General features: G+C 41.4%; 1 protein-coding gene across 2 annotated transcripts in view; it reads left to right on the forward strand.

Annotated features, from left to right (window-relative positions):
- LOC145454972 (tetratricopeptide repeat protein 21B-like) overlaps positions 1-13,406 on the forward strand; it is a 35,030-nt gene that overhangs the window by 9,158 nt on the left and 12,466 nt on the right. For both annotated transcript variants that reach the window (XM_080332900.1, XM_080332901.1), the window contains 13 exons: positions 81-281; positions 1,322-1,429; positions 1,578-1,670; positions 2,251-2,380; positions 4,028-4,185; positions 5,222-5,363; positions 5,907-5,989; positions 6,153-6,212; positions 6,595-6,773; positions 8,657-8,729; positions 8,787-8,897; positions 11,896-12,015; positions 12,423-12,572. In XM_080332900.1, coding sequence (XP_080189026.1) covers positions 81-281; positions 1,322-1,429; positions 1,578-1,670; positions 2,251-2,380; positions 4,028-4,185; positions 5,222-5,363; positions 5,907-5,989; positions 6,153-6,212; positions 6,595-6,773; positions 8,657-8,729; positions 8,787-8,897; positions 11,896-12,015; positions 12,423-12,572 — 1,608 coding nt within the window. The remainder of the gene's footprint in view (positions 1-80; positions 282-1,321; positions 1,430-1,577; positions 1,671-2,250; positions 2,381-4,027; positions 4,186-5,221; positions 5,364-5,906; positions 5,990-6,152; positions 6,213-6,594; positions 6,774-8,656; positions 8,730-8,786; positions 8,898-11,895; positions 12,016-12,422; positions 12,573-13,406) is intronic.

A 13,406-nucleotide genomic window follows, 5' to 3' on the forward strand; every position in this document is an offset into this window, starting at 1 on the left:
CAAGCCTGACTGCTTTAACTGCCTCCCGCAACAGGGTGCGATGTAATGGCTTGAAACTACGGCTCGCGTTAACTTTGCAGGGGAAAATGAAAGAAGCGTTCAAGTGTTACCAGGCGGCGATGAACATTGATAATGCGAGCGTTCCAGCTTTGACTGGCGCGATGCGTTGTCGGTTGCTGTCCGACGAACACACGGCGAAACACATCGGGTATTCCTTGGAGGAGGTCGCCAACAGCCTGACGTTTCTGAACGAAGTGCAGCAGTCTGTTCAGCCTTCCTCTGTAAGTTTTGCCTTTTGGTCACGATAGTTGAAGACGCAAGTCTGACCAGGTATAGAACCGAATGAACGTAAAGTTGACGATTAAATCAGGTTGTCATACATATCAAACTACTGATGCTTCGTCAACGCTCTTTTATGGCGGTGAGGCAGCCTGTCCGAGAACGGCACATTGCAAAAGATTTGTTAGAATATGACAGGGTTGTAACCAAGTCACGAGGCTCCGAGTCACAAGTCAATCTCATTTTTATAGTTTGTACTCAAGTCAAGTCGAGTCATTTTTAATTCACCACCGAGTCAAGTCGAGTCCAAGTCAGCGATCGGAGGGTCGAGTCCGAGTCGTGGTATCAATGGTATCAAAAATCGCCTTGATTTACTTGCGCCACTGGAAGATAACATATTCCCACAAATAACAGCAAATCAAAACTTGCGAACGCTATCCATTAATGCTTAAGAATGCATAAACATGTATCCAACGTCCGTATACGACTGGTAATTACTGTGAATTTAGTAGTAGCCTACGATCACATGGTAATAATGTTCTGCGGCCCGCAGCACTTTTTGATGTTAAAATGCGACCCGTCGAATATGGGCAGTTGAGAACCCCTGCAATTTAGTCACACCAGAGTTTGCACCCTTAAATACTGTACTGCACTGGATAGGATGTAGTATATTTTTATTCTCGATGTTTACACCAACTCAAGATATATATATATACACACGGTCTGTGCATATGCACACAGCACACCAATAGTGCATGATGTGCATATGCCGCTGGACAAGGAAGGTGAAGATATAGCCTTGTAGAGCTTTCCGAATCTTGCACCACCCCGGCGTGCTATCCCTGTAATGCTAAGCGCCAATCGGGGATATTATGGATACCAGTATTACCGTCATGGATATCGTGCGTTTCCCGAATCCCCATAGGCACATTTATCAAGCAAAGCTCCATGTTTGCATTACTGGTGCGAGTGCTATGCTGCACTGTGCTTTTGACGATTGATATGGCCCTAAAGTAATCATTGTTTGATTTGATTTTTTCAGGAACTTCTCTATCTGACTGCTGTGTATTCGCGGATCACTAATAAAAGCAGCGACGAGTGTTTGAAGTATTTATCGAAGGCGATTCGAACTCACTTTGAGAATATCAAGGTGAGTTTACGAACCTACCGTGCTGTGACGTCAGTGATTCGTGGTGTTCTGAAGTGAAATTCAGTCACCGTCGCTTGTATATTGTGATTTTACAAATTTTCAAGTAATTTTTTGGGGATTCAAAGAGAACTCTATTTTCTATTTTCAGTCCATACCGTTTGGTACAGAATACTTGATAGCGTTGAATCCGGACTTTGTCTTGGAAATAGTGAAGGAATTGCTTAACATGGGGCCGTCTGAGGTGAGATTCTCCTTGACATATGCTTTTTGGTAATATCAATAGTTATGTTACTGTTGATTGCCTTTAGCTGACTGAGATTCGCTCTCAAAATAACTGCGTAACAAAGGTGGATTCACCTGAAATTTGTTTAATTTGCACCAGCTCATCATTCCCGTGATTCTTTGGTGCACAACGGTCTTGTTCGACAGCATCCTATAGTGTAGTAGTTGAATAAAATTGAATAAAATTATTGCCAATGTGTCTTTCAGTAACACGGTGTAGTGATGGTAATGTGTACAATGTACATAGTTGCACAACTAGAAAATTTTGTGCTTTTATAAATTAGATTAGCATTAGAATAATAGCTATACAATGTTTTAAAATTAGACTAGAATTAGAATTATAGCTACACAGTTCTTTTTCAAATTAGAATTAGAATTACTGAATTTGCGAAAACTTGGAAATGGTACCAACCAAGTTAGTTCTTCATTTTCGTAAGCACGAGAATAGCTCCTGTAGCGTCTTCATGATAGCCTGAAACTTGATTTGAAATGATGTTGCTGGAGTCTGGATGCGTAATATCTTTTTGTGTCGTCACAAGGCGATAACGCAAGGAGAGGCGATACCGGTTGTTCTGAGAGAGTGCGCCGGCGTCTTGAACGAAGTCTTGAAATCTTTGCCCGGAATGATGGACGCCCTCTACCTGTTTGCGAAAGTCAAGTTTTTGGCAGGTGAATATAATCTATCAGTTTGAGATGTATCGAATACGTAACTGAATAGTCACGGCCTACTTAACTGTATGCCGTAACGAAATAGACTTGAAATGATTGAAATATTTGATACATACATTGTTTTTGATTGATTCCAAACCTTGACGCTATATAGCTGAACAGTGAACATAATGACTCGGACTCGGGTCAAAACACTATGTCTCGGACTCGACCCTCTACTAGCTGACTTGGATTCGGAATTGACTCGGTGGTGAATTGAAAATGACTCGACTTGACTCGAGTCAAAACTATAAAAGTGAGAGTGACTTGTGACTTGGTTACAACCCTGCCTTCGGCTAGGTACCTCAAAGAATAATTCAGCGCCTCCGTGTCAAATGTGGAATTGCTGTTAAAACAGATTCACATCAATTACCAGATATGTTGTAAGTGGTCGACGTTGGTTCTCCAGTAGAAATAGTCACGTCATGACAAGTGCACAGTAGGGTTGTTCGAAAAAAACTTTTTTTTCCAAATCTCACTCGCCTAGTGACTAAATCGTCAGGTTGTCCAAGAAAACGATGCACACCAAATTTGACTCAATTCCAACCAGTAACGGCCGTGCAATCTTGAATTGAAATTTTTAAATTATTATTAAAAATAAAAAAAAATAAAAATTCTCAAATTTTTCTGTCAACCCCGTGAAATTGTTGAGCTGTCTTCAAAGACGATGCAAAACAAATTTCAGTCAATTCCGACTAGTAGAAGCGGAACTATTTGAGTTTTTCGTTGATAATCCCCGGATCAAGGATAATCCGAGAATTATCAACGAAAAACTCGAATAACTCCGCTTCTACTGGTCGGAATTGACTCAAATTTGTTTTGCATCGTCTTTGAAGACAGCTCAACAATTTTATGGGGTTGACAGAAAAACTTGAGAATTTTTATTTTTTTATTTTTAATAATAATTTTAAAATTTCAATTCAAGATTGCACGGCCGTTACTGGTTGGAATTGAGTCAAATTTGGTGTGCATCGTTTTCTTGGACAACCTGACGATTTAGTCATTAGGCGAGGGAGATTTGGAAAAAAAGTTTTTTTTGAACAACCCTAGTGCACAGTAGAAGTATTGTAGCGCTTCCCGAGTAAGGAAAAATGTAAGTATTCTAGGCATAGTTTGACCGAAAATCTGAAAGTTTTCAAGTAGCTGAAAGTAGTCATCGTAGTGTTCAAATTATATCCACTCAAGTAGTGCAAGTACGCAATACCTGAGTACTCCAAAAAAGTAAAAGTAGGCCTACTTGGTTACTGACCACCTCTGTTGATTACAATTGGGTTTTGTAATTGCGATCTTCATTATTTCAATTAGTGTGTCAGCATCAGCATGCCACAATGTGCCACTAACAAACTAGGCCTGCGCTCAGTTAGACTTCAAAATCTGGGCCAGCTCTCTCATACGAGCCAGCATGTTGAATTATAATGTAGAAAAAGGTGATGTAGCAAATATCAAAGTTTTCATTGCCGGTGGGCCTTTTTTTCATGACGATGAGCCCTGGCCTCTGGTATGAGCATTTTTTGCAATACCTTGAATCTTTTTATGTTCTCCACAGTTATATTATGTGACATATTGTGTATCGCATTGTTTTCGAACAGATTGAAATTTATTCCACAGGCGAATCCGATGCGGCCATGGCGACTCTGCAAAATTGTCTCGACCAAGACTCTTCGTACGGCGACGCTCATTTGTTGATGGCGCGCATTTACCAGGAGCGCGGCAACAATGCGCTCGCAGCGCAATTTCTCGAGTCTGCTCTCAGTCACAACTTTGAGGTGAGATCGGGGTTTGCCGGTAAAGTGGGGTGGCATTGAATTTTATATCGGGCCATACTAATCGTCACATTTTGGTGGTAATCATCATGGATTAGTTCAAATCCCTGGGAAAAATTAATAATATATACACGAGATGGCCCAAGGGAAATATGCATAGCCCGAAAATCGATATCACCGGGAAAGTTTTTGTGATATTAACCTCCCGGGATTTGTCTGTGTGACCTTGTGTTTATTTTTACAAAAATATTCGAAACATATGAAAAATTATTTTTTTCGAGACTCCAACACCTTCGCGTCGTATTTTTACGGAGATGAAATCCCGGGCTCACCAAATATGTAATTAGATATTAGCTCTGTTTATGTATATCTAATCGAAATTTAGGCAAAATGTCAATTATTGCTTATTTCGTTTTGTCGAATGTATAGTAGTTATTAGATGTACTTTTTGCCCCCAAACGTCCCTTGTCTATGAAAATGGCCCCCCAAGGGGTACGATCGCCCACTTTGAGAAACTATGTTCGAGATGTATCGAGTTTCATAGCGGAATGGATGAAGACATTCGCTCCCGAATAGCACTTTGATCTATTCCCCTATGGGACCTGATGCTAAGAACAAATACAAATCTAATCCCGGGCGTTGCACCGTACATCCGGCTTGGCTCGTGTTGGAGAATATCTCATTTCGTTTAATCTCGGTACATTCACACCACACTTGCTCTGCCTGCCTCATCTAATGGGTTATCGCTTCCGCTTGTATCTAAATCGTCTTCCCAGAAAAGTGTCTGTTATATTGGTGCCGTAACCTGGAACTCTCTACCAGTAGATTTCAGAAATTTACCTGACCATCTCTTTAGATAATAGACATTATCAGAAATATATCTCAAGATAAGTATTGATTAGATACCGATATTGCAGTTGCTGCCTTGTATTGTGAACTACCAATATGTATGTACTGCACGAGTGTACTCTATTGTAGTTTTATTCATTTCACTGGTGTGACAAATAAATGAATCTATCTATCTATCATTTCTCCGCAGATTCGTGACCACCCGGTTTACCATCTCATCAAAGCCAGAACGCTGATGACGGGCGGGCAGCTGGCGGACGCCGTGCAGACTTTGAAGTTGGCGCTGGCTCTGCCGGGCGTGAAAAAGCCTCTGTCGGCCGCTCAAAGACAAGGTGATTGTCGGCCGAATGTTTTTGTCTGCAGTTTGTTGTCTTTCATGCAATCTGTCACCGTCGTTTTTTTACATGACCACATATGTTTTTTGGCACCCGGAAACCCGACGTTTACAGCTTTGCCGAAAACTGCAGATTGCCACCGACATCTTACTGAAGTAATTCCATGTTACAGGAGCTGCGTGTCACATTCAAAATAAAAAGGGTGACCCCTTATTCTGCAAACCTACAGCAATCTGAGCCTTCAGAGAACAATAGAGTGTAGACAGTTTTCTACTCTCCCGAATAGCATGTCATTTCCAATCATAATATTATTACATTCTGCATAGCTGATTTGCATTAGCTTTAATAGATATTGATGAAAAATTGCACTTATTAAATTGAAAATATAGTATCGTTGGAGGGAGAGCCAGAGAGTGTTGTGGTCTTGTTTGAGAAGGGTGATCAGCTGTAATATCCCGTTGTTGAAAATCTGCTTTTTCTGACATTAATCCTACTAGCTTCACATGTTTTTAATGACTAACTTTACCGTTTACTCTTCAGGTAAACGAAATGCCGTTGTTGCTACCGACAGGTTGGCTATCTTTTTGGAACTGGTACGGGCTCACCAGCTGAATAATGAACAGGTAAGCATTGTGTTGCTATACTGTGAGTTCAATCAATTGCGACAGGATGGAAATAATAACGTTTAGTTGATGCTTTGCTCATAGTTATTCAGATTTCTATGCCGAAATGAACTGCAACAGTTTTCAGTGAATATCATCACGCTGTCATTCTTCCCTTTTACAGCACGAAGCTATAAAAGTAATGCAGGACGCGATAAATGCTTTTCAAGGAACTTCAGAAGAGGTGAGGTTACGTGGGGGACACGACTGAACAAATCGATTTCTTATGTCACATCCAATACGCAGCGTGACCCATATACAGACATGTATGCCGTGTTTGAATTGCATTAGTCTGGGCGTCTCCCTGCTAAATTATTGAAATCAAATGCGTAATCTGGGGAATTGAGAGCTTTTTCACGAAGTCATGTTCTGAAATTGCCTTGGACTTGGTAGTAGCTGTTTTTATGTTTGGTATGCCATCGTAAAGATTTAACAAATCTTAAAGTTTACCATAACACAAGTTTTAAATATATACTCTATTCTCTGTGCTAATAATTGTTTCAAGAACTTCCCAATGGTGGCTTGAAAATATCCAGTGAGTGTTAATAATACCTTGTTCTTATCAGATTCGTGTTAGCATCGCCAATGCGGACTTGTCTCTGCAACGCGGAGAAGTCGAACAAGCGTTGAGCATGCTGAGAGATATCAAGCCCGAGCAATCGTACTACGTGCAAGCGAAAGAAAAAATGGCAAACATCTTCCTACATCACAGGAGGGACAAAAGCCTCTACATCGGCTGTTACAGGTCAGGGTTCTAATGACTCGAGTCGCGATTTTTCGGTGACTCGACTTGATTCGAGTCATTTTTTTCGAGTGCGTAAAATGACTCGACTTGACCGTGCATGACTCGAAGTCGTATGACTCGAGACTAGGACGCCCAAGACGTACATTTCATTGTGACTTTGAAGAATAGTAAAGTTCCACATTATCGGTATTTCGTCCACCAGTCCCGATACTTGGAAAATAGGGTCAGAAACTGTTAAAACTGCGGAAAATTACCATATTATGACTGCGAGCCATTCTATATCACCGGAGCAGAGTTAAAAAAGTGGAGTGGATTGAACTGAAAACTGAACAGTGAACATAATATAATGACTTGGACTAGGACTTGAGTCATAACATGAGTCAGACTCGACCCTCTACTAGCTGACTTGGACTCGGACTTAACTCAGTGATGAATTGAAAATGACTTGACTTAACTTGAGTCATAACTATAATAATGAGATTGACTTGTGACTCGTAACCTTGTGACTTGGCTGCAACCCAGTTACAGGTATTCGATTTTGACTGTTAATCGCAGCAGTAGGTCAAATGCTGAAGCTGCCGGTTTCAACGGTGTGTGTGTGTGTGTGTGTGTGTGTGGGAAACTAAGAATCGTACATCTTGTCGCCAGATTGGTTTACACAAAAAGGCCCATGTTTGGTTTCGCAACGACCATGCAACTGAGACCTGGTCTTTTTTCGAAACTTTTATATGAAATAGGATGTCCTTATATAGTGAAGTGTCTCCTTGCAAATTCTTTCAAATCATAATCATATTCTATAATATTCATCCACGCAGGCATACAACATACAGTGCGATACCTGAGACGCATTGGGATGTTATGAACAGATAGCAGAATGTCAAAACGACTGAGCACGGTCCATCAATGTAGCATCCATCTCCGGCTATTGGTATTGCTAGAGATTTAATTCACAACGTTCTCCATTTTTGTGTTGTCTTTTTGTGAACAGGGGATCATTCGAGTGTAAGAGCATAGTGTCCTATATGGTGTCGACACAGGCAAATCTCACGCCTCAGTGAAATTGTATCACGTCACAATTTCCATTTGGCTACAGGCAATTTGACGGTCATTTTTGACCGGCTTGCCGAGCATTAAATTTGGTAAAACGGGTATCAATTGAAAGCTGACTCTCCACTGATTACAAAAATATAAATTTTATTCCGCTCGTGGCCCTGGAACTCCCCCAATCAGCCTCGAATTTTTCATTGTTATGGAGATTGGCATTGGGACGCAACAATGCTGTCTGGCGAAACGAGAGAGTAGCTCAGGACGTAACAATGCTGTCTGGCGAAACGAGAGAGTAGCTAAAGAGAAAAATAGCCAGACATCATTGTTGCGTCCCAATGCCAATCTCCATAACAATGATAAATTCGAGGCTGATTGTGGGAGTTTCAGGGACATGAGCGGAATAAAATTTATATTTTCGTAATCAGTGCAGAGTCAGCTTTCGATTGATACCTGTTTTACCAAATTTAATGCTCGGCAACCGGTCAAAAATGATCGTCAAATTGCCTGTAGCCAAATGGAAATTGTGACGTGATACAATTTCACCGAGGCGTGAGATTTGCCTGTGTCGACACCATATAGGACACTATGGTAAGAGTCCAGATAAACCTCGGACACTTTGAAACACCCTTACATTCCGAACTTGAACGGCAATCTTTAGTATTGCTAATAGCGTATAAACCAACCCCCAAATCTCTGGCAGATTAATATATGCCCGTTTTACACATTTAAATATCCCTGGAAGTGGGATGTATCTGACCGCATCTGTAATCTTGCATGCTTGCATGCGATGCTGCACCGGTTCGAGACCGTTACCACGGTCTGCATTTTTTATTTAGGGAGCTGGCTGTGAAGCAGCCGTCCGCACACACAAAGCTATTGCTCGGCGACGCCTACTTGAGTATACAGGAGGTAGGTGTAAGTTACAACGTTCGTCTGCGGTGAATTTTCAAGATCTTTTCCTCTCAGCCCGACAAGGCGATCGACATTTACGAAAAAGTCATGTCAGAAAGTCAAGACGACGGAACGTTGGCCAGCAAGATCGGACAAGCGCTCGTGAAGACGCACGACTACAGACGGGTATGTGATTGTGTCTTTTTCGCAGATGGGGGGGGGGGTCACTTATGTGGTTCCTACACTTTTTCGGAGTAATCAAACGTCAGTCGCTTACTCCCACTACTTATTTAAGGTTCACGACTACTTCCAATTCCAAGTTCAGTGAGTAGAGGGTCGAGTCCGAGTCCAAGTCATTATGTGCATTGTTCAGTTTTCAGTTCATTCCTGTTCAAACCCCCTTTTTTAACTGCACATTAGAATAGAATGGCTCACATTCATAATATCGTAATTTTTCTCAGTCTTAACAGTTTCTTACCCTATTTTCCAAGCAAATTACCAATAATGTGACAACTTCACTATTCTTTGAAGTTAACAAGGAAATGTCTGTCTTGGCCGTCCTAGTCTCGAGTCATATGACTCGGTTTGAGTCATGCTCCTGCTCAATGACTCGAGTTGAAGTTGAGTCAATACACAAATTGACTCGAGTCGAATCGAGTCATTTTACGTATTTGAAAAAAATGACTCGACTCGAGTCAAGTCGAGTCACCAAAAAATCGTCACGTCGTCGTCACTTTTGGGAGGGAAGTGCTATAATAACCCATGTCGCCGGATATGTTTTCGAAAATTGAGCCTGTTTGTAGTGTTACCCTCCACAATGCGTTGGTCACGATTCTTCTGCTATATCTCAATTCAAAAGACGCCGCATGCAATTAGCTACTAATATTTTGCGATGCTGTGACCAAACCTACTCTCTGAAACTACTTGCTCGAGTATTTGTGTACGCAACGCATGTCTTGGAAATCGGTAATTGTGCTTTATAATTTAGTCTAAATTGTCACCCCATTTTACATGGCACACTAAACTGAACTTTGTCGTTACTGCTGCCTTTGCCGGGGATGAAAGCAGAGAATGTACCTTCAACACTCAGTTTTGAATGTTACAGAGTTGTGAACGTATCTATGTTTGTTTCAGAGTCCTCATTGTGGATTTTTGTGCACTGATTAAACCGGGGGTGGGCAAACTTTTGAGCTCGCGGGCCGCATTCAACATCTGAATCCATTCGCGGGCCGCACTATATAAAATTGGGATTATAAACTAAAACGCAATATTGATATTTGATGATATATATGCCATATTTGATTATATATATGCCATATTTGATTATATATATCATGTTAGCTTCAAACACGCTTCTACTATGTGTAGATAAAATATAAATATCCCAATTCTAAGCATACAGACAACGAATCTACCTAAGACACGCCCAAATCGTTTTTTATAAGCACATCAGCTTCTTTGAGGTACAGAACTTCAATATACAATTGAATAGTATATTCATATTGAAATGAACCCAAATATTTTCGGCTGACACTCGTCAGGGGCAATGGTCAGCAACTAGTAGAGAATTCGCAAGAACAGCGTATATCATCAATCGTAACACAAAATATGACGTCACCAGCACGAATACGAGAGCGTTCAATGTACTATTTTTAGATGATACACGAACTCTTTTTGTTGACACAGCCTTGGCTGGTGTATTTTGATAAAAGTCGACTCCAAGGCACACAAATGAAAGTGTGAGCGACCCTTTCCGAGTATGCCAAATCTGTCGTCTCGATAATTTTTCGCACAAGCGGGATTATCCAACAAGTGTTGGCCAATTGCAGAATTTATGGCCTTTGATTGTTCCGCATCAATCTTGAGCGGGTGAGTTAAGGGTGAGCTTTTCACCGAGCGTGTTCTAATGAATCTAGGGACATGCTGATTTATGCGTTCCTGCAAGCGCTATGACGTTCTTCCCACATAGCCACAATCACAGTGACACTTAAATTCGTAAACTACATTGCTTTGCTGAAGTGCGGGTAGCACGTCTTCACGTGTTGCAGGGAGCAGTTGCGTTGTTGTGAAAATCACGTTGGTCTTCACTGTGTCATAACACTTATTGACCGCTGAAATCAATTGCTTTTCAAAGCGGGTGGAAATAGGCCCTATCCAAGGTAGATGCATGTAAACATCTTTGGTTGTTCGTTCGGTAGGCTCTGTTGACTTTTCTGCATTGAAATGCGGCATAGAGAGGAAAGTAACGCATTTCAATGCAGAAAAGTCAACAGAGCCTACCGAACGAACAACCAAAGATGTTTACATCCATCTACCTTGGATAGGGCCTATTTCCACCCGCTTTGAAAAGCAATTGATTTCAGCGGTCAATAAGTGTTACGACACAGTGAAGACCAACGGGATTTTCACGACAACGCAACTGCTCCCTGCAACACGTAAAGACGTGCTACCCGCACTTCAGCAAAGCAATCTAGTTTACAAGCTGGCTGATCACGAGTATGACAGGAATAAGGAAAAGATCAAGCTATCAAATTTTTTTTTATTCGAGCTCAACTTCGCGCCCCCTTCAGATGCTTTCACGCCCCCGAAGGGAGCGCGCCAATCAGTTTGAAAACCACTGTCTTAGAATTATGATGTTGAAATATACTAAGAAAAAGTTATTCAAGTCTCTGCATTTATCCGATTTATAGTACTCATTTTATCACTATTTTTAAAAAGTTTCTTTGGACTCTCGCGGGCCGCACAGAACGGTGTTGCGGGCCGCATGTGGCCCGAGGGCCGTAGTTTGCCCACCCCTGGATTAAACCATCACTTTATCCTTCGATATAGCGCTTGATTTACCATGTTTGAGAGTTGATTAATGGATAATTCCAAACGAGAAGATCAATTGTTATTAGTCCACGACGTACGTGATGACAATCAGCTTGAAACTCGTGTAATTTTTGTTGTTGTTATTTAAACCACTTCCAGGTATTTACATGTTTTGAGATTTAATTTGTATAAATAATCCCGTCGTTGCGGCCATCACTCTCGGCGCAGTGACTTGTAAAGAAATCTTGCACTAGATCATGTAATTTGGTGCTTACTGTAACATCAGCGATGTCCGAACCCTTATCCAAATTTTGTGTGATTTATTTTGCATCGAAATGTCTCTTATCAAGAAGGGCTTCTGTGTATGTCGCAGGCGATCTCGTACTACGAAACCGCGTTGAACAACGGAGGCCGGCATCATTTGAGGTTTGAATTGGCGGAGTTGCTGCTCAAGCTGAAGATGTACGGCAAGGTGGAGAAGATTTTGACAGAGGTTAGCCGCTTTGACAGTTGGGCGACTATACAGAGACACCTAAAATATGCGGTAATATATGTGAAAACGGGATTTCGACGGAATTGAAGGAAAATTAGCAGCATGAAATTCACACAGGAAATACTCAATGCCGGAAGGTTGACTAAAAACGTGGGAGCGGGTCTCAATGGAGTCCAGTCGGAAAAATCATTATATTTGTATATATTGCAAGATATCTACTTTGTCCCACCTCATAGCTACCTAACTAAAAGATCTATTGACTACTCAGGGCCTATTATTTGGAACGCATTACCACAAAATATCCGTGAATTGCCAGACTTTGCTTCTGTCATTTGTTACCATAGTTTAATGAAAATGAGAGTCTCTCTCTCTCCCTCACACACACGCTCTTACGTTACCGATTTTAGATTCCAGACGACGACCGCTCGAAAGGAGAGACCGAACTCGAGAGAGCGATGTTCGACACCAAGAGGCTGCTCCTTCTCTCCTCCTTTTACGCGGAAAGGGGCGACCACGAGATGGTAGCGCAATCTCTCACGCGGGCCAGAGATAAACAGGTGGGCGTGGCGGAGGCCGCAGTGTTTTGTTATGATTGCGCGGATGCCGGAGCATGGATGTTTTTGAGTGCTTTTTGCTTCTGAATCCCTTCTGCGGCGCCCGTCCAATTTTCAGGGTTACAGAAGCTGAAGGCGCGCCGTAATCTCTTTAGGATTTGTACCGAGCTTTGTACTCAAATATTCACTTGATGGAAATCCACGGTCACGCTGTATAAATAAACAATGGTTTTCTCTTGCTGTATCTGTCAGTCATGATTAGGTCGGTTTGTCAAGCTGTGCCGGTGACTCAGTTGTTTTGTGGGCGCTGATCTGTTGATGTTTGTATGGATACTTTCGGTGTGCGTTGTAAGTTTGGCAAGGTAATGAACGAATGACTTGTATTCGAGCATCCCTATCATCGCCGTGGTCTCTGTTCTTGCTGGCCAAATAGACAAGCTGCCGTATGCAATGAGAATGAAAACGAGTTTGAGTTTCTGAGCTTCAAACTTTTTTGCCCAGTATCAACCAGAAGAGGGTCTCATAGATACAGAACAATATATAATTGACTAATATATTCACTCCTCCAACTGCATGAGCTATTTCAATAAGAATGTATTGTTCAATTGTATATTGAAGTTCTGTACCTCCATTTCTTCAAGTTTTCAGATCCATTTTTCAAACTGATTGAAAATCAAGTTTTTGTAAAGTTTCGTCATTTTTTAGCCATATCTTGGCTGTTTTTATGGGTGTAACATTGTTTATAAGTTCACCATGGCCTAGATGTGTCCGAAATAGAATGTGAACTTGGCGTTAAGTTAATTTTCTTGAAATGTGTAACATGGACATGAGCTACTG

This window comes from Botryllus schlosseri, chromosome 14 (genome assembly GCF_051294905.1).
Source record: "Botryllus schlosseri isolate E-star chromosome 14, Bs_hap1, whole genome shotgun sequence".
Classification (NCBI taxonomy): domain Eukaryota; kingdom Metazoa; phylum Chordata; class Ascidiacea; order Stolidobranchia; family Styelidae; genus Botryllus; species Botryllus schlosseri.